The 19844-nt window shown below is 36.1% G+C and overlaps 1 protein-coding gene and 1 pseudogene across 1 annotated transcript in view; both read right to left on the reverse strand.

Annotated features, from left to right (window-relative positions):
- Positions 1-4042: 4042 nt before the first annotated feature.
- On the reverse strand, positions 4043-7845 carry LOC149197608 (mediator of RNA polymerase II transcription subunit 14 pseudogene; annotated as a pseudogene).
- Positions 7846-8800: 955 nt separating this feature from the next.
- LOC149197609 (uncharacterized) overlaps positions 8801-19844 on the reverse strand; it is a 29194-nt gene continuing 18150 nt past the window's right edge. Inside the window, exons 3-4 of the mRNA XM_089408742.1 lie at positions 9921-10037; positions 8801-9085 (exon numbers count right to left, since the gene is read on the reverse strand). Coding sequence (XP_089264868.1) covers positions 8801-9085; positions 9921-10037 — 402 coding nt within the window. The remainder of the gene's footprint in view (positions 9086-9920; positions 10038-19844) is intronic.

Raw genomic sequence — 19844 nt, forward strand, 5'->3', positions numbered from 1 at the left:
GTTAGATTTAAGTTAGCTCTAAAATACTTCTAGAATCAGCATAATCAAACTCTACACACACACATACATCCTTTAGATTGGGAAGCTGGTCCCATTATCCCCAGTCGGACCCGCTACACCAAACGGGCAAGGAGCCACCAACCAGGTTCTGGACCGGGTGGGTATCCCCCTTGTTGTTGACCCGATTTCCGGGCCCTCAACAAGTTGTGAGGGGTAGATTTCCTTGTTGCCATAATTTTGCTTTCCACTTTGTAACAAAACCCTTTTTCTCTTTTTTCTTCCAATTGTTGTGGTGTTTCTCTAAAGAAGGTGTTGCTCTTTGTATCCTCATAATGTGCTATCATTTCCTCCGTGAAAATTGACCACATAACAAGTTGTCTACGAGAACAAAGCCCTTTATACCATAAAAATTGATTTGGTTCTAAATATGAAGATGCAATACATACATTTTGTAACAGTGGCACCATGTAGATCAAAATATTGTTCCATTTGTAGTATCCAATTTACTGGATCCTTTCCATCAAACTTCTTCATATCGCCTTTTCATGATTTCAGGAGCTTGATCTTGAAATGACTGTAACTCTGTACTTTTATATCTCAAAGTTCTAAAATTGTCTCTTGCAGTAGCCCTCTAAGTCCTCTTTCTAAACCCGCAAGTCTGATCAGAATTTGATTCTCCAAGAAAGCGTTACGACCAATCTCCTAATATGACTTGATTATATAATGTTTTAGTGGAGCAAATTTGTATGACGTGTGACGTGTCATTTTTTAGACCTTCGGACCTGAAAACTATATATAAAAAACTACACTCTGTCCTCTTTTTGTAACTTCTTACGAAATTTCAATTTGTTGCTTAGAGAGAGTTATGAAAATTTTTCCAAGCTCACCTGCTTAGGATGTAATTCGGGGGTCTACAAAAACCCTAACTTCCTCAGATCATATATCCGAAAATATAGTGATACAAGATCTAGAATTCAGACCCGGGAATCAAAATGATTTCTTTTCAAATGGGTTTTTTCTTTCGCTTCTAAAACTTCGTAGCGAAAAGGTTATAGTGAAAATACCATGATGACCTGTTTTAGATGAAATTTTGGAGCTTGCAAAAACCCTAAATATCATATCTCTGCGAGACAAGACCTAAAATTTGTATGTGTAGTTCAGAAAGATTTCTTCTCAAATGGTTTCTTTTTTTTAGCTTCTGAAACATCGCAGGAAAAAAGTTAGAGTTCAAATACCACGATGACCTACGCAAAGCCCTAGAATTCAAAGATCTAATACCAAATGTTATGAAACTAGGTCACAAAAAGAGAGAAAGGATAGATCAAAGCCTTAGAAATAAGCCTCTTCGAGAGGGCAACCTCCTTTACATTACACAAATGAGAAATTCTTAGACGATACAAATGACAAGACCTCCTTTCTATATATAGGAGTCTAAGGGGTCATAATATAATCAAAGCCGACATAAAAATAATAATGTAAGGGCACAATAATAACAATACATGGATTCTATGGGGCATAATAACAACAATATAGGAACTACATGGGCACAACAATATAATAACGGGGTTGTACTAATGAAAATAAGGGGTTACACTAGTAGTATAGCTAACATAATTGGACCATATATGTTGGCAGGCATGGAATAGGAAATGCAGGTGCTCAAGAAAAATCTAAAGCTGAACATGATAGGAAAAAGAGTTATGCATATTGGAAAAAGTTGTTCAAGGAGTTCCAGGTTAAGGAACAAGCGTACTTGCACATCAAGATGAGGAAGAGCCCCTTGCGGATTGGATCATTGGAAAAGTTGGTACCATGGTTTTGTGAACCCTTCAGTACAATTGAGAGGATTGGGGCTAGTAGCCAATCGACTTGCACTGCCTCCGAAAATGAAATTCCATGATGTTTTCCATGTGTCATTACTTAAGAAGTATGTTAAATATTTTGATCATGTGATTGACTGGTTTGTATTAAGGGGCAGTGCGTTATCACTCTAAAATTTCCCTAGGGTTTTCATGAAAGAAATAATAGAGGTAACCACAAACCTACTTTTGAGATTAGGATCTAACCTTCCTAATGCTTAGAGATGACTCTCTCTTAATGATTTAACTTTGTTTTTTTAATTGATTCTAAGCTAGTTATGTAAGCTTGATTTGGTTTTGATTTGAATTGTTGGTGGAATTACTGATTTAGATGGATAGATGACTGTTTATTTTCCATTGGGATATGGAGTCAATATATCAAGAAAACAAAATAGAAACAAATTATAAAAGCAGTGTTATAGGGCAAGGTAGCTGAGAAATATCAGATCTCAAGGTTGGAATAGTGAAATGATTTTCAATCGGGATCGAGGAGAATAAAGGATTCCTTAAACCGGATAATGAAGGAAGTGAAAGAGATCAACCGGGATGGGAGAGAAATTAAGGATTCTCAGATTTGGATATCAGAAGAAAACATAGAAATGTATAACAATGGGAGAAGGGTGTACTTAAATAATTTCTGCAATAACATTCCTGTTATACCATTCAAATTTATAAAAAATTCAAGTTTATGGAATACTTTAGAGAAGAACATGAACAATTGAAATATAATTCACTGAAGTGGCTCAACACATGAATCCTGTAAAGAAATTCTTCTATTATTTTCCTTGTCTTTCAACTAAAAAAGTATAGTAAACCCTCAGGTTGTAGCTGATTTCACCTATAGAAATGTTCAGAAATCCACACATAATACTTCAAAAGCAGAAGTATTTATATACAAATTGTTTACAATAAATGTTGTCTATAATAGAGAGGACATTTTTAGACTATAAATGAAATAAAAAGCTCTAACTATTGCAGATTAATAGTTCTGGTGGAATGTGACGTGCAAGCGTCGTTGTTGTGGAAGTGGGAGCAGGGAAGATGTGGACCCAAATTTGTGGCTGGGCTGGCAGGTGAACTAGTAGATGTAGATGTATCTCTCTTTTTCTTAGTAATTCACTCAACTGTCTCCTGATCCTCTAGCTTCATAATCTGATATTTCCCTCACTAATGGTTGATCGTGTGACTGCCTTGTTGTTTTATCATCCATTAGTGTCACAAAATATTTTGGAAAACATATAATAATATATATATATATATATTTGAATAATATTTCCAAAATATTTTAAATGAAATTTATAATTAAATTTCTACAAAAAACAATGTAAACTTTGAAACGGGAACTATAAACTCAAAACGGGAACTCTGGCCCAAAAACCCCAAAAAAACCACAAAAACAGTGCTCAAAATGAAAAGTGTGTATACTGGAACGATGTTTTTTTTTTTTAGGTGTCAATTTTGCGGCTGTTTTAAAAATGGCAGTGACTACGAAATTTTCTACGTAATTTTCCTGCAAAATATAGCTTCAGAACGAAAGTGTTGATACTGGAATAATGATTTTTTTTTTAGGTGTCAATTTTGCGGCTGTTTTAAAAATGGCAGTGACTACGAAATTTTCTACGAAATTTTCCTGCAAAATATAGCTTCAGAATGAAAGTGTTGATACTGGAATAATGATTTTTTTTTTAGGGTCAATTTTCATACTTTTAAAAAAATGCTAATAAAACCAATTTTTTATGTCTCAAACAAAGTTAAATTTTAAGGAAAAAACACATTAATGTTTCTGGTAGAATATCATTTTTCTTTCCTCAGTATAAATTTAACATGTTTTCAACCAAAATCAATAGTTTCTCATCTTAATAAAAGAATCAACGCTAGAGCTTAAGTCCCGTGGTGGAGCACTAACTCAATTTACAACATATCAGGTGACTTGAAGTAGTTAACCCCCTTGCTACCTTATGATTCGATATGCTCATGCATCGATAATCTGCATCCCCAAAGTTGGAGCCCCCTCCTTTTGTCAGAATGATATGGGTCATATTAGTTATCATGTTTCTCGAGGTAGTTAACTCCCTCACTACTTCTCAACCCAACATATTTGTTGACCATTGATCTCGGTGGAACATGACTTGTCGAGCCAATGGAAAATCGTTTGAACATAACTCCCAAATGCCTGATGAACATCACCACATTACTCTTCCAGGTTGTCCATGAATGACATTGTGTGCTCCCAATACACTGCTTACATTAGTTACTCTATTTAAAATAGTACCCTGATTCCCAGGTAATGTTGTTGCTCGTGATACTCCAGGAGAACTGGTGCCCATTCGATTTCCACTGCCAGAAGGAGATTGCCCAATGTTTGTATTTGTATTGTTTGACGTTCCTGGCCCCCCTGAATGTGGATTAACAGAAGTTTCCAGAGTATTTAATCCCAATGCAACATGCTCCATGATAAATGGCCGAAATTGTGGACAGGGCATTGAACCTCCTACAGTAGGACCACCCTTGGGGGGTGTAGCAGGCTGCAGCCATACTTGATCACCAGCAAAGCAGTGCATATCAACTGCAAAATTCTTGCGATAAATGATACGAATCCAATAGGGACTTCGCAATACAACTGAGACATCAGTAGGCAACAGGGAGCTTGGCACTATGCCTGGCCCTCCTCTACCTGCACTTGAGACAGCAGATCCATTCTGTGTATTCAGATTGCCACTAGCCCCACCTATAGGTGGTCCCCCAGATATCCCCCCCGTCGCTTGAGGAACAGATGAAGATGCTGTGCTTTGAACCAATCCTTGAGACATCATTAATACATTTGGTTTGGCAGCTGTTGAAAATCCTGATGGTACTAAAGTAATGCTAGTTGAAGCAGTACCAACCATTCTTGCAGGACGGATAACACCACCAAGGGCATGTAATGGTCCAGCAGTCAACCGAATGCAATCAAGAAGTGATTCAACTTCACCTCCATTGATAAAATCCTCCAAAAACTGCACACAACATGCAAGTTAGAAAATTGATGGCTCCATTATTAAAACAAGAAAGATCATACATTGGATTGCCAACCACAATCTCCAGGTGTTTCCTGACTACACTACACCCTGAATCTAATAAGGAATACATGGAAAAACTGCGAGGCAGATTAGGATTGTCTCTATCAAATAAGGAGATTCGAAAAGAGGCCAGAGGATTTTTAGACAAGGTAGGTGAGAGATCTAAGTCATATATCCAAAACTGTTGTCTGTCATAAAAGGAAGAAGTGAGGATGCAGTTCACCATGCAGAAGGAAAGTGAAGAATTTAGTGCTAGTTATGCTTACAGATCTCCTTGCAGGAGATGCCTAAGAGGCATAATTCTGGACTGGTGCCAACTACCAGGATTAATTGCAATAGATTCTTGTGGCAACATTTGAACAGGTGCATGAACACTTCATACAAAAATTTGCAATATATTCTCCACTCTAATTCTCTTTATTCTTCTTGATTCATTGACTGATTGACTGTTGTCACAATGTCTCTTGGAATGTTCTATTGGGCAGTTTTGTTGGCATGTTATGCGTGTGGAACAACTTTGATTGGAGGCCTCGTGTATGAGACTTATTAATTGTTGTGATCCCTTAAGTTGTGTTCAAGGGGGATTGTTGTTAAGCTTTTTGGGCTGTATAAACCTCAATTGATGTTAGTGAGTACCCATTGATGGTTTCAATTGGTTGACAAAAATTGACAAAGTTGTTTAATTATGAAATAATGAAGGGAAATCAAAGAAGATACGGTTGAAGGCCTAGGCACTGCTTAGATAAATAATGGACTAATCAGAAGACACCAAGAAATCGAAAGGGCGTTTAAGAAAAGAAATCTAAGTTTATTTTGTTTCCACTTTAGCACTATTTTTTATATCTCTATAATTGGCTATGGTCGATGCTTGTATTGCATGATTTGGGAGTATTTATGCTTGTAGCTTCCATGGTTGAAACTTGAGATGGCTTGGCTGATAGTGGAGACTATTCCTGACAATATTTTTTAGGAAGAAAATATTTGACCGTTTGTGAATAGGCTCTTGTTGCTCTACCTTTGTCTGTAAGATGTTTACGAGGTTCAAGTTCTTAAAGAACACTCTAAATTTTGCCTCGTTTCACAACTTTACTTCACCACATTTTGAAGAGGATTGAGTGGAGGTGTTCCGAAGGTAACTATTTTGTTGTCCCTCATCATGGTCAAGAATCTTGGCTGTCAATATTCCTAGCCTGATTGTTAAGGGTGGCATGATGTGAGATATGATATCTCTAGAAATCTTTAAAAGATAGGTTGCATTTTAGATGTTCATTGCAAGAAGCTGCCACTAAGGGGTGGTGCTGAGATAATACCACCTTCATAGATCCTCCAAGTTGTGTTTAAGAGAGGATATGAGAATATTTCATGTAAATACAAATTGAGGAGTTTGTTGGACATTTGTGGCCATCCCCTTAATGGTTAACCATTTTAGTGGTTATTCCAGTCCCACCATTTGCAGTCAATAAAATAAGCCCTAAACCTATTTACTGTTGACGATTTAGTCTCATTGAATATGCACAATACATATATTACAATGCATTGTGCTCTTTGGGATCTTCATATGAAGACATGCTTTCATTGTTTGAAGGTGGTTTTAAACACCATCGTTTCACTTGGTTACGACCGACTCATCTTGAAATCCTAACGGAAGGTAGTATTCCAAAGGATAATTATGTATATTACTGCTGAGGTTCAGGAACCAAGGGATAGGATTTGGAGAAAGGTAGATGATATACCCTAAATTTCAGGAGTCTCCATTGGGGATTTATACAATACATCAAAGGGATACAAATTAAAGATGTAAAGAAACAAGTAAATTGTTTATTTCCACAGTTGTTCATATTGAGAGAAATTTTGCAGGCGAAACTGTGTGAAGGATTTTTAATCCTTCACACAGTTTTGCCGGCAAAATTTCTCTCAAAGTAAATTGTTCTTATGTACCTATTATAATTTATAAGCAAATAAGATAGGACATGTCACATAACTATTATTACTGTACCCATTTCCCAGGTCATATATGGACCATATACATAACAGATATGGATCCAGGGATGTAGGGAGGAGAATCCAATATCATATCTGTAACTAAATCAACATGGAACTCACTGCATGAAACTTGAAATACTAAAGAAATTATAAAGGGATTCATTCTTAATCCAGATCTGTGGTTTAATTCAATATGGGCTTTGTAATTTACAAAAAAAGACATTAATAAGAAAGAATATAACCTTGGTGTGGGGCCATAACTGGTCAGGAGAAACATGCATTGTACAACCTTCTTTGCCTGGCTCCCATTCAACAACAAAACGTGCAATGATTCCTGGCATCGACACATAATAACTGAACCATAAACTCATAAGTCCTACTGCTTCTATCCTAAATGATCTTCTTATTTGTTCCCGCATCCTATCCCCTCCTTCACCAACTCCAATTTTCATTGAACCCTGTGTTTTCACGTTGGATTTTGCCTTTCCTGTGTCTATTCTCTCATCTGATTTGGCTTCCAGCAATTTTCTCATGCCCATTGCAAAAGAGTGCGCATTTGAGAGCCTTTGTAGATCGGCCACCAATTTCCTGATACTGTCATCCTCCACAGTCCTGTAACTCAAGACTACACCTTCAGGACCATAACGAATATGAGAATCTACATCTGAAGTATTAGCAATACGCACACCAGAACCCCATGGGGTCCCAGTTTTACTTTTATGAAGTTCCCACAAATCCCTGAAATGCTCATCACTTACTTTGACATCCCAGTAGGTGCTGCCAGGTTTACCAAGGCATAAGAAAATATGTTGGCATGCATCCTCTCTAGAAGAAGGTAGTCGAAACCACAAGTTTGCAGACGGCTTTCGGAAACCCACATCTTCAACATATGGAATGCCAAGAGCTTCCATCTGGCTTGTAAGACGAGCATGCTTAATACACATTTCAAGGCATTATACTCCGACGAAGCACGTACTGCCATTCATGTTCCCTTTGGCTCATTTATTCAGAACTTTTTTTCAAAAGAAACCTAATTCATTTTGTGAATGGAAAGCGGGGGTCGATTCCCGGAATCGACCCGCCGCCGGGTCGGGCGAGGCGGAGTGGCCCGGGGTGGCGCTGCGCGGCGGCGCCGCCGCGCAGCGCCACCCCCGGGCCACTCTGCCCCACCCGACCCGGCGGCGGGTCGATTCTGGGAATCGACCCCCGCTTTCCATTCACAAAATAATACACAATCATACACAAATCATCAATATGAATTAAACAAATACATTGTTGTCAAACCTTCACTGAAATTAGGAGGGGTATTGAACTAAACTTTTACCACTCAAGAATGCATACATGTGTCTAAGTAAACATTACCATGTAATTTATCTATGCTATAAAGTAATCCAAAGAATCCAAAAATCATTACTTGTCCCAATCATAGAAACTAGGGTCATCGACCAAAAACATTATAAACGCACCATAGGATACATCTAAAAAGATAATAACATAAGGTATTGGAACATACTTTTCATACAACAATATAATTGAGGTGCATAACTATACCATAATAATGCTATGATTGGAGAGATGATTATGTCCACCCAAGAGTTACATCACAACATCATATACCAATGGGTTGTTAAGGAAACATTACTTTGGCAGGAAAAAGAAATAAGGAGGGTTTGTATGTATGAAGGTAACATATATATAAATGCATATATAAGAGAAAGGATTTTTTTTTTTTGGAAATAGGGATTTGTTATAGATGGTATCAAGGCCCAGCTTCAACATCGAGCCTACAAGGAGTCATCACAGTAATATAAAATATGTTCGCAAATATGTAAATGAAACACTAATAGTAAGTTGTGGTGATTTATAAGGTACATAATGTGAAGCAAAAAAATGATACTGTTACCCGTCATTTGCAGTCACGGTTTCTACAGGCAGATCCATTGATGGCTGGGCATGATCCGGCATCTTTTGGACAGGCATCATAAGTGCCTTGGTGACAGTGGCCGTGGCCACAGCTTTCTCAGGGGCAGCCAAAGTCTCTATTGGTTTCAGAGAAACTCTGGTGCCGGGAACCAGAAATCTGTTGTGTTTTGCAGTCAATTCGTTGGCAGAATGGATAGACAAATCGCAATCTCTGCATAAGAGGGCCCGATCTGCTTGACAGAAGAAGAACGCCCTTCGTTCCTGCAAAGGTAAAAATCCCAACAAGTCCATCAATACAATTATTCAAACGTGCAAAAATCTCGGCAAGTTCAGCAACAAAATTATTCCAACGAATTGTGAATCGATGGCATTCGAGAGCCTTATGGATACGTGAACTTTAGACTCGTGGTGGGCAAGACTACACGGGATGAGGATCTGCTCAGCCTACCGTGACACCTTTTGCACACAACAACTTTCCTTTCTGCCTTATTATGGTATTTCTGGTTTTATTCCAGTCAGCATATATTTTTCTCTTACGAAAGTTTAGTGATAGACATTTTCATAAACTTTATATTAGAAGATGGAGATATGAATGTCTGGGTGTTTAAGCAAATAGCTCGTTATTAAGGTGGTCATAAATGGCTATCCTTATATACTGAACTAATTTCTGCATTATATATGAAGATCCTAAAGATCCTTCACATATACTAGTTTTATTTTGTTAATAGAATCAGCCTCTGAAATAAAAGTTTGACTCCACTTAAATCTCAAATCTCAAGATAAAAATGAAAGATAAGAATAAATTATGAAAGTTACATTATATCACAAGACATCCATAATCAAATCATGCATACATATGTATATATCCACAAGCATGCACGCAGGGCTCAGAGCGTGCATATATATGTATATATACACAAATGTGCACGCAGGGCTCATGGGCGAGCGTGTTCCGTTTCATTGATGTCCATGTAAAACAGTTTTATAGCAGATATAGTGAATATTGCATAGCATTACAATATCCAACTCGCGGGCTAATTTTCCACAAATTATAAAATGAATCAGACCATTTCGAGGCTACGAATAGAACGCTTACCATTTCCTGCGATTCCTTGAGCTGTTCCTCTTGTGCTTTTTGAATATTTTCCATATAAATCTGTACTTGTTCGTTCGAATTAGCAGCATTCGAGTTCGATCGATGACATATTAATGTCTGTATTCAAGATTGTCAATGTCTGTCAACTAATGCAACAGCAATTGAAAATGACTGTCTCAAAGCATATCCCACTTTTCAAATAAATCTCTATACAAGTTATTTTGAGGATTAGATACCCAGATGTTCTTTTTTTTTTATCTTGGCAAGTGACGAGAAATTTTTGGAATCTACCATCTAGCAAAGGCAAAAATAATGCAAAGGCAATTTACCATCCAGCAATTGAAAAACCCGCATCCTAGCCAGGACCAGCAACAAAGCATGTTGCATATTCTACCGGGGCAGATTCGCAGATTGATAATAAGCAGATTCAACAGCCGACAGAGCGGGTTTCAGCACACACAGGTACAAGATTTTGTGAAACTTCTCAAAATTTCTTGACAGAAAATGTGATCGACTATTTACGATCATGACGGGTCGATTCCCGGAATCGACCCGCCGCCGGTCGGGCGGCGCGGGGGTGGCGCTGCGGTGCGCAGCGCCACCCCCGCGCCGCCCGACCGGCGGCGGGTCGATTCCGGGAATCGACCCGTAGCTCTAGTGAATACATATTCGTTGTGGGGCTAAGTGTGAGATTTTCCAACTCAGACGATAAATCCAACTCAGGTTCAATACAGGGCGACATCATTTGGAAAAGCATATGTGTAACGCTAAATCAAATATAGCACTCACTATCTGCAGCATATTACGTTCACCTTTGGATTTTATCTGCAGCTTGAGTAGGCTATGAGTGAATATGTTGGGACCCCTGATAAGAAGTCTGGAACGAACGAGGAAGGCTTATAATTCGAGATTGTCACTAATCCAACAGGTGTCGATCTGACTAATCCAACAGGAAGGCTTATGACGCTCATAGCTTTACGTTTGCCTTTGTATTTTATGTGCGGATTGAGTATGCTATGAGTGAATATGTCGAGATCCCCAGATAAGAAGTCTGGAACGAACGAGGCAGGCTTATAATTGGAGAGTGCCACACTTCTAATGATTGCTACTACAGGCGCTCTTTGACATATAAAATATCTGATCCATATTCGGTGCTAACTTTAGTGAAGGGAAATAATATTTCAACACATGGAACCATGGCTTCAATCAGTAGAGAACCATAGGCCTCTGCCCAATTTACCTGGTTATATTTTTGAAGACAACCTTGTAACTTAAAAGTTACATCATTAAAACCATTGCATCTGAATAGTGTAACGATGGGGAGTAGCGTTCTCCTACCTTGGTCTCACATGTTATGCCATAAGAGTATTGGGTATTGGTGCACTTACACAAATACAAATAATTATTCCTTCTTCTTCCTATATGATGATGAATCAACCAATACAACTAATTATTCCTTCTTCATCCTATATGATGAATCAACAACGCTTTCTTCATAGATGCCGCCACCACCACCACCCCTATGAGTCCATTACGTTCCCCTACTTTTTCACGTCTTATTCCACCAAACCATCATCTTCTCATCTGATGCAAAAGCGTTCCTATACATAGGGGTCTGTGTTTTGGTGGAACATTAATATGAAGTAAAGTCGAGTAACCCCTCACGATATAAAAATGATGCTTCGTACATAACATAGTTAAATAAAAAAGAGGAGAGGACATTATTAAATCTTTTTATTACACGCTACACATATGTATGGAGGATTTTGGACACATAATGGCTCAATTTGCCGTACTGTACGGAATGCAAGTATAGTATGTTGTATTGCATTAATGTTAGCTGGTGATGGGCAGTTCCTTCACGCATTAACCGTCTCACACTGGCGAGGTTGATCCGTGGCAGTACGCGGCAATTTCTTATTTTATAGGTTAGGTTTTTTTTTGGGTATATATTTGTTTGATATATTAGAATTATAAGTATTATGATTTATTCAAATTTATAGTTGTGGATATTTTATTATTTTAGTGTTTTATAAATTTTTCAATGCTCAATCTATATATAATCTTAGTAAAGATTAGTCAAAGACGATAATGAATTATGAAACCCTCCATCTTAAGTTTATTGGTGGACTTATTAGTTTTTGTTTTTTTTCGGAGAAAACTTGCAAGGATCCTTCCCATCAATTTGGTACTTTGCTAGTTCCAATCATCCCACGAGAGGCAAACATGTCACAAGCAAGATATTGGTGGACTTGTTAGTTTTTGTTTTTGTGCGGAGAAAACTTGCCGGGATCTTTCCCATCAATTTGGTGGACTTATTAGTTTTGTTTTTTTCCGGAGAAAACTTCCAGGGATCCTTCCCATCAATTTGGTACTTTGCTAGTTCCAATCATCCCACGAGAGGCAAACATGTCACAAGCAAGATTTGAACTTGAACTTGGGTGGTGGGGATAAGAACTTGTCCTCTCAGCCATCCAAGCTAGACCCATTTGATAGGTGGATGTTTTAGTTTTATGGATGTATGGAAAGAGTAAAGTTGCTCAGGATCACTTCAATTAGCCACCTTTCCAATTTGCACTGAAGTTAGAGTCCATGTTAGCAGAAAGCACCTTCTAAGCAGACTCTGTCCTCTCAACAACAATCGCAGAAGAAGGTTTCTAATCCAAAGCCGACTTCTTTTTATTTCTTCTTCTTAGCCTTCTAACCATGGGGAGGGAAACAATTGGGAAACGAAAGGTTCAACACCTTATCTAGGTAATGGGAGAAGAAGTACCACATATAACATCGGAGGCATGGGCACGCTATTGATGAGTGTTACACATTGAAGGTTGACAAGGATAAAGGTCCATCTTCTGAACCACAAGAAGAAAATGGTGAGGTTGATGCCAATAACCGTAAGTCTGTGAATCCCAATCTGGTTCTTATGACCAAGGATTGTTCCATTAGCAATTGTTACATAAAGAACAAAATAGCTAAGATGGCCGTTGACAAGTGGAAGTTAGAAAAATCTGATTTCTTAGCAGCTAGTGGATGAGCTTCAACATCCTAAATTGACACATCCCAATCCATATAATCTTGGAGCTTGTGGGTGGAGGGGGCGGTGTGGGTGGAGGGGTGAGCGGAGGGACCGGGGAGGGGGCGGTGGCGGGGGAGGGGTGGGCGGTGGCGGGGGAGAGCACAACTGTGATTTTCGCATTGATTTTTTAGTTAATTATTATTTTTTGAAAAAAAAAAGTTGTTATTATTATTTTTTTGACATGAAATTCATAAAAAAACTATTATTTGACCATTTTTAGTTAATATTTTTGTATAAAAATTGTGATTTTGACATGTTAATTCTAGCAAAAAATTATCAAAACGTTTAGTTTTTTTGTTATATTTATGTTAAAAATGGTTATTTTTATGTCCATTGTTAAAAAATGTTGTTTTTTAGAAACAATTATTTCATGTGGATTGAAAAATTAATTAAGGGGGTTGAAAAGATGTCTAAATATGTAGATTATCTAAAATTCAAACTATCGACTTTATAATTTAAAAACGCAAAACAATAAAAAGCCCACTAAAAAAAAAAAAAAATTAAGATAGAGAACAAGAAAATATGAATACAATGACGACTTCAAAAACTATCGAATTTAGAAAATAATTTTTTACATTTCACACACTAGAAAATTTAAAGTCAAAAAATAGGTCTTTTAAAAAAAGGGTGTGATGCAGAATACACACTTTTTAAAATCAGGATGAAAATCACTACCATTCACCGAGCCTCACCCACTTAATGCACATGAAAAAAATTAAAGTTCCAAAAAGCATGTTCTTAAAAAAACATGTGTATTCTGCATCAACACTTTTGAAAATCGGGTCATTTTTTTGCCACCTCTACAAAACGGGTAACAGTATCAGTTCCCGTTTCAAAGTTTACATTGTTAAAACCATGTGTTCTTTTCAATCCGTGGTTTTTGTCCCCTTTCCATGAATTCACAATACCATGTGTAGTTTTGTTTCTATTACTGCTTCCTCTATAAATTCATTTTATCTGTATGTAAATTCCTTTTACCCTTGTAGAATACCTGCATAGTTTTGCAAAACCATGTGTTGATTTGTATGGTTGGAAGAGTATTCTCACTTTACTCTTTCACTTTTACATGCAACATGATTTTACACCTATAGATTGATTTCACCATGCTTGTAAATTAATTTCACCTACACCTATAAATTGATTTCATCTTCCCTTTAAATTGACTTCAACTTAAATGCTATCTTTTACATTAATTTCATGTGAAATTTTCCCTTTTATTTTCTCTGATAAATTCATGGCATCTATGAATTTTATTTCATGTGTCGTTGTAAAACCATTTTAGCTTTGAATCTCATTCCACAAACTTAGTCTCATATTGCATGTAGCTTCATAATTTTACCTCAATGGGAATCCATGAATTTTATTTCATGTGTCACTGTAAAACCATTTCACCTTTGAATGTCATTCCACAACCTTAGTCTCATATTTCTTGTAGCTTTATAATTTTACCTCAATGTTAGTTTCACTAGTAGCTCTGGAATATTACTACATACTCAGGTCTCTGTATTTCACTTGAAATTAATCCACCCTATATTCCTGTAACATTTATAAGATTTGAAACCAAAACAATTAATGGTTTATCGCTAGGTGGTATTTTTTAGAGGATGCATATTTCACTTGAAATTAATCCACCCTATATTCCTATAACATTTATAAGATTTAAAACCAAAACAGTTAATGGTTTATCCACCGATTTTGAGTGGTAGGTGATATTTTTCGGAGGATGCAATATAACGTGGGGTGCCCCATAGTAAAAATATGGGCTAGTAAAACCACTAATTACGCGTGTGTTAATTGTTGGATGTGGGCCATAGGGAATTTTAACTGTTCATTTGTTTTTACGAGGAAAATAAAAATGAAGGGGGTTTAATCCTCTATGCGGGGTGGGCCATTGATTGACTTTGCAGGGGGAAGAGGTAGTATAGGCTTGTGGGGAGAAATTAATATAAAGTCAAAAACTTTATATTAATAGGGTTTTGTGAAGTAAGGGGTAAAAAGAGGGATTATATATATATATATATATATATATATATATATATATTTCTTTTTCTTTTTACTTTATGGGATTTATCTCTGTTTTAACCATTACTGCTGTGTGAATGATTTTTTATTCCTTTGTGATAATTGTCTTTTCCTTCTGAATAAAGCCTTTGAATACATTTCCTTGTGAATCTTGGAGTAAATAGGTTTTGAAACTAGTATCAAAATTGTTTGTCCAAGCTCCCGTTCTGCTAATAATCTACAAAATAAAATAGTCATTAATAAAGCATAGGTCTACGAGGAAGGAAATCAATGGCTTTATTGAATTGTGATGTTTATGTAGGGAGTCTGGACTATAGATGACTCAATTTTGTTTAGAAAGAGGCTTTTCATTTATTCATTTTAAACAGAGCTAAAGGAATGGCAGAATTTCATATTGTAAAAACTCTGTGATTTTTCACATTGTGTAGGTGCGGATAGATGATTTACACACATCAATGGATGATAGGGATTCTAGGGATACACAATGAAGTAGTTAGAGGAGGCTTTCGGGTAGGAGGAGACAGTTGGTGGTTAGTCTTCTGAGGGGGTTGTCGTGGAACGAGAGGTGGTTTTGTGCCATATCGCACCAATTTGAGTGGAGGGCGGTATTTTTTTAGAGCACGCGATATAACGTGGGGCTGCTACATAGCAAAAGGGTGCTCGGGAAAAGCCATGAATCTCATGTTCTTTTGGGATTTTAACTGTCGGACGATGGGAGCGCACGATATAGATATTGGTCGTTGGATCTAGAAGTGGGTGATCAGAGGGATATCACATGGTGGAGTTGTGATGGCTGAATGGGGGAGTGGGTTCGGGTTTAATTACAATGAAATGTAATCAATTAAAAAGTAATTGTGGGATTTAACATATTACGATGGCTTAATAAAATGCGGGACCGAGGAATAAATACACTAGGGATATAAGTTAAAAGGGTATCGGGGAGGGGATTTTAATGTCCCAATACTTTTTTAAACTTAGGATAAGGGGGTTTTAGTGGGTTTACCTGGGAAAATGAGATGAAATAGGGGGAAAGGTAAAATGAAGGGGTGGGGATATTTTACAATGGAAATATGTTAGAATAAGGGAAAATGATGAGGGAAGAGATTTTTGGAATTAGGAAGCAGAAATTAGTAAGATATCAATGATAAGAAACAAACCAACTCCTACTATCCATACCTTGTGCAAACTACTTCTTCCTACCTATCATTTACCCTAACATTTTTTCTTCATTTATTGGCTGCATTTGAGCTTGTTGATCCTATTATTTTTCTTTGATAAGAAAACTATCTAATTCTAATCTTATAACGTCCAATGGCTCAAATTAAACTGATGAGCTCATTACTATTATCTAACTAACTACTGATCTCTCAAGATTAAATAGTTTGGCTAGATCTTTATTCTCTATCTATCAGCATGAAATTTAAATCATGAATGAATCAAGATTAAACTGTTTGATCATCATGGATTATGGCATTTTGAAAAGCTGCACACAATATTATTTGCAAAAAGTAAACTGACAGGAGTGGCATTTGAATGTGCACACTTTCATGATCTATTTTTATCTTTTTTTGGTGGGGTTCATATTTAATATTCTTTTTTGATCTTTGTTTCTTTTTATCCTTTGATTATTCTTTTGGGACATACCCTCTTGAGATTTTTTAATATGGGAAAAAATTTGCAAAAAAGCAAAGGTATGTACAATATTAGAAGACTTAACATAGCCAATTCAAAATTATGATCCCTATTATTATAGGAACCTAACAGTGGCTCCACTTGGGGATGGCATCTCCTTGTGAGATGTCAAGAACGTCGTCGACTAGTGGCCTAATCCATTGGGTTGATCCCAAGAATGCACACGCTTTGTTGTATAATCTCTGTGACTAAAAACATTGAACTAAAATCTTAACCTTTTCTGCAAACTAAAATCTGACACATGTTGCACTGAAATCTGATCTGAAATAAACTTGCTTCTGAAAAACTGAATTTAATCAAACTAAAATCCTACCTACTTACTCTAATCAGCGGTCTAAATTTTAGTTACGTAAAATGAAACATCCAATGCAACCATTCAAGCATGATATACATTAGTGGATTTTGCTGCATTAGCTTGTTTGTGATTAAAATTGAAGTTCTACAACCCAATATAACCTTGTCAACAAATGAGAAGATAAGGAAATACTTGATTTCCTTTGTTGACTGTAAAAACTGTACAAAAGGATCTTCCAAAATATATACACTTATACAACTGAATTAAGGAACTATACAATTGTTCTAGATGGCCTCCATGCCATGAAACTAAAATGTCATTTTCATCTTTATCACCCTATTGATTTTTAGATAAGCTTTGTGATGATATTTCTACTGATTGAAATGTTTGACTGATGAAACCTTTATCATCTTGATCCTGAATCTCATAGTTAGTTAATGGAGAAAATTTTTGATTGCATCCATCATCTAATATATCAGCTATTGGATCATAAAAAACTTGGAAGGATTGTTGCAACTTATTGCATATAGGTTTGAATGGAACTTCATAGATTTCTACAAGCTGCTCATCCTTTTCTTTAGAGATTTTATACCACATTTCCTTTAAAAATTGAAATGATTCAAAACATAGTGGTATAGAACTTTCCTATTTCATTTGATCAGGTGTTTAAATGAAATTTGATGACTATAGTTGTGAAACTAAAGAATCTTGATCAAGAGTTTCATTACCTTCATTGTTATCAATAACAATACCAAAAGATTGCTAATTTTTTATTGCTTTAAATTTTTATCTGATGAACTGAAATGAAGTAAAACAAAGAGGCAAAGAACCTTCACTTATGTCCAAATTTTCTGCACTTTCTTCCTCACTTTCATAGCTGATATGAATAAGCCAATCACTGTTTTCAAACTGCTGAAATTAAATTTCCTTATTTCCCAAACTAGCTTACGATTGCTATGTTAAATTAGCTTTAAGTCAGAGAACATAATTATCATCATGCTAATAATACTAATCATACTTAGGCAAATCATTAAAGGAAGGAATGTCATCAAACATACACATTATATCAATAGATTCGTCTTCCACATATTGATTTGTAAATCCATTTTCTGATCTATGGTAGTTGGAATTAATAGGAATTTGTTCATGGATGTCAACCTATTCTTTTTCTGAAATAAATAGGTCATGGTGATCTTGCACAAAAAAATTATCTTGCATGGTGCTCTTTTGTATTATTTCCTCTATTTTTCTTACCAAAATGTTGAGTTTTACCTCTGCAATGTTGTTCTTCTCTACTTCTTCTTTCCACTTTTGCATTTTAATCAGTAGATGAACTTCTACATCTTCTGCAATGTTGTTCTTCTCTACTTCTTCTTTCCACTTTTGCATTTTAATCAACAAATGAACTTCTACATCTACTGCAATGTTCTACATCTTTTCAGGATTTGCTAGGTTTCTTTCTCTTAGCTGAAATTATATTTCTGTATCAAATTCTTTTGGATAATGCAAGATAGTTGAATCAGTAGGAGGTCTTATATTTGCTGGAATTGAATAATAAACTTGATTAAATCTATCAGAAAATTGTTGTATTGTTTCATTTGGTTGTCTTTTCAACTAATTATATTCTTCTATGATCAAAAAAAGATTGATTTTGATTATCCATCTATCAAGGAAAAATTTGACAAACTGTTGGAAATTTGAGATGCTTCCAATAGGCAAGTTCTTGAACCAACTCTTTACTTTACTTTGCAAAAAAAGAGCAAAAATCCTGATAATAACATCATCTTCATCCATCTCAAATAGGTCCAGATAATTCTCAAAACCTTGAATATGTTTTTGGGTAGTGATACCATTCTCTCCATCAAATTTGGGGAGATATTTGTAATAGTTATCAGGAAAATCATGGAGTATAGGAGGTAACATGAGGGGATTATATCTATCAGGAACATTACAAGGTATAGGAATATCTACAAGGATTGTAAGATTAGTCTTGATTGCTTGAGGCTTCTCAATTGGGAAATGATCTTCATAAGATTCAGAAAAAATATGCTCAAATGGATAAGGAGAATATATATTCACAATCTTCAAAGGAAAATAATCAAAAATTAATCTAAGATCTTCTCTAAAATATGATATACATTGAAAAACCTTCTTGACAAGAAAGAACATGATGTCTTGGATAACAAACCAAGTTAGAAGTTTGATCTTCCCCTATTGTTCTTTCAAGTTCATTTCTTTAGTGGTGTCTTGATTGCGAAATTAATTTAGAGTTGGAGTCACCAGGTGGATGATTTTAACCTTTGTGTGTCTAATCATTGTCCACCATCATAGATCAGATCTGGTCTTTGTATAATCTTCCTGAAGAAAATGTTATCTTCCCTAGTATGGTCGGCACTATGTTATCACTGTAAAATTTCCCTAGGGTTGTCATGAAAGAAATAATAGAGGTAACCACAAACCTACTTTTGAGATTAGGATCTAGCCTTCCTAATGCTCAAAGAGGGCTCTCTCTTAATGATTTAACTTTGTTGTTTTAATTTATTTTAGGCTAGTTATGTAAGCTTGATTTGGTTTTGATTTGAATTGTTGGTGGAATTATTGATTTAGATGGATAGATGATTGTCTATTTTAAATTGGGCTATGGAATCAATATATTAAGAAAATAAAACATAAACAAATTATAAACACATTGTTATAGGGCAAGGTAGTTGAGAAATATAAAATCTTGAGGCTGGAATGATGAAATGATTTTCAATCGTGATCAAGGAGAAATTAAGGATTCCTTAAACCAGATAATGAATGAATTGAAAGAGGTCAACTAGGATGGGAGAGCAATTAA

Source organism: Pinus tabuliformis, chromosome 2_2, assembly GCF_031772625.1.
Source record: "Pinus tabuliformis cultivar Carrire ecotype Pingquan chromosome 2_2, CPIR1, whole genome shotgun sequence".
NCBI classification, from domain to species: Eukaryota; Viridiplantae; Streptophyta; class Pinopsida; order Pinales; family Pinaceae; genus Pinus; species Pinus tabuliformis.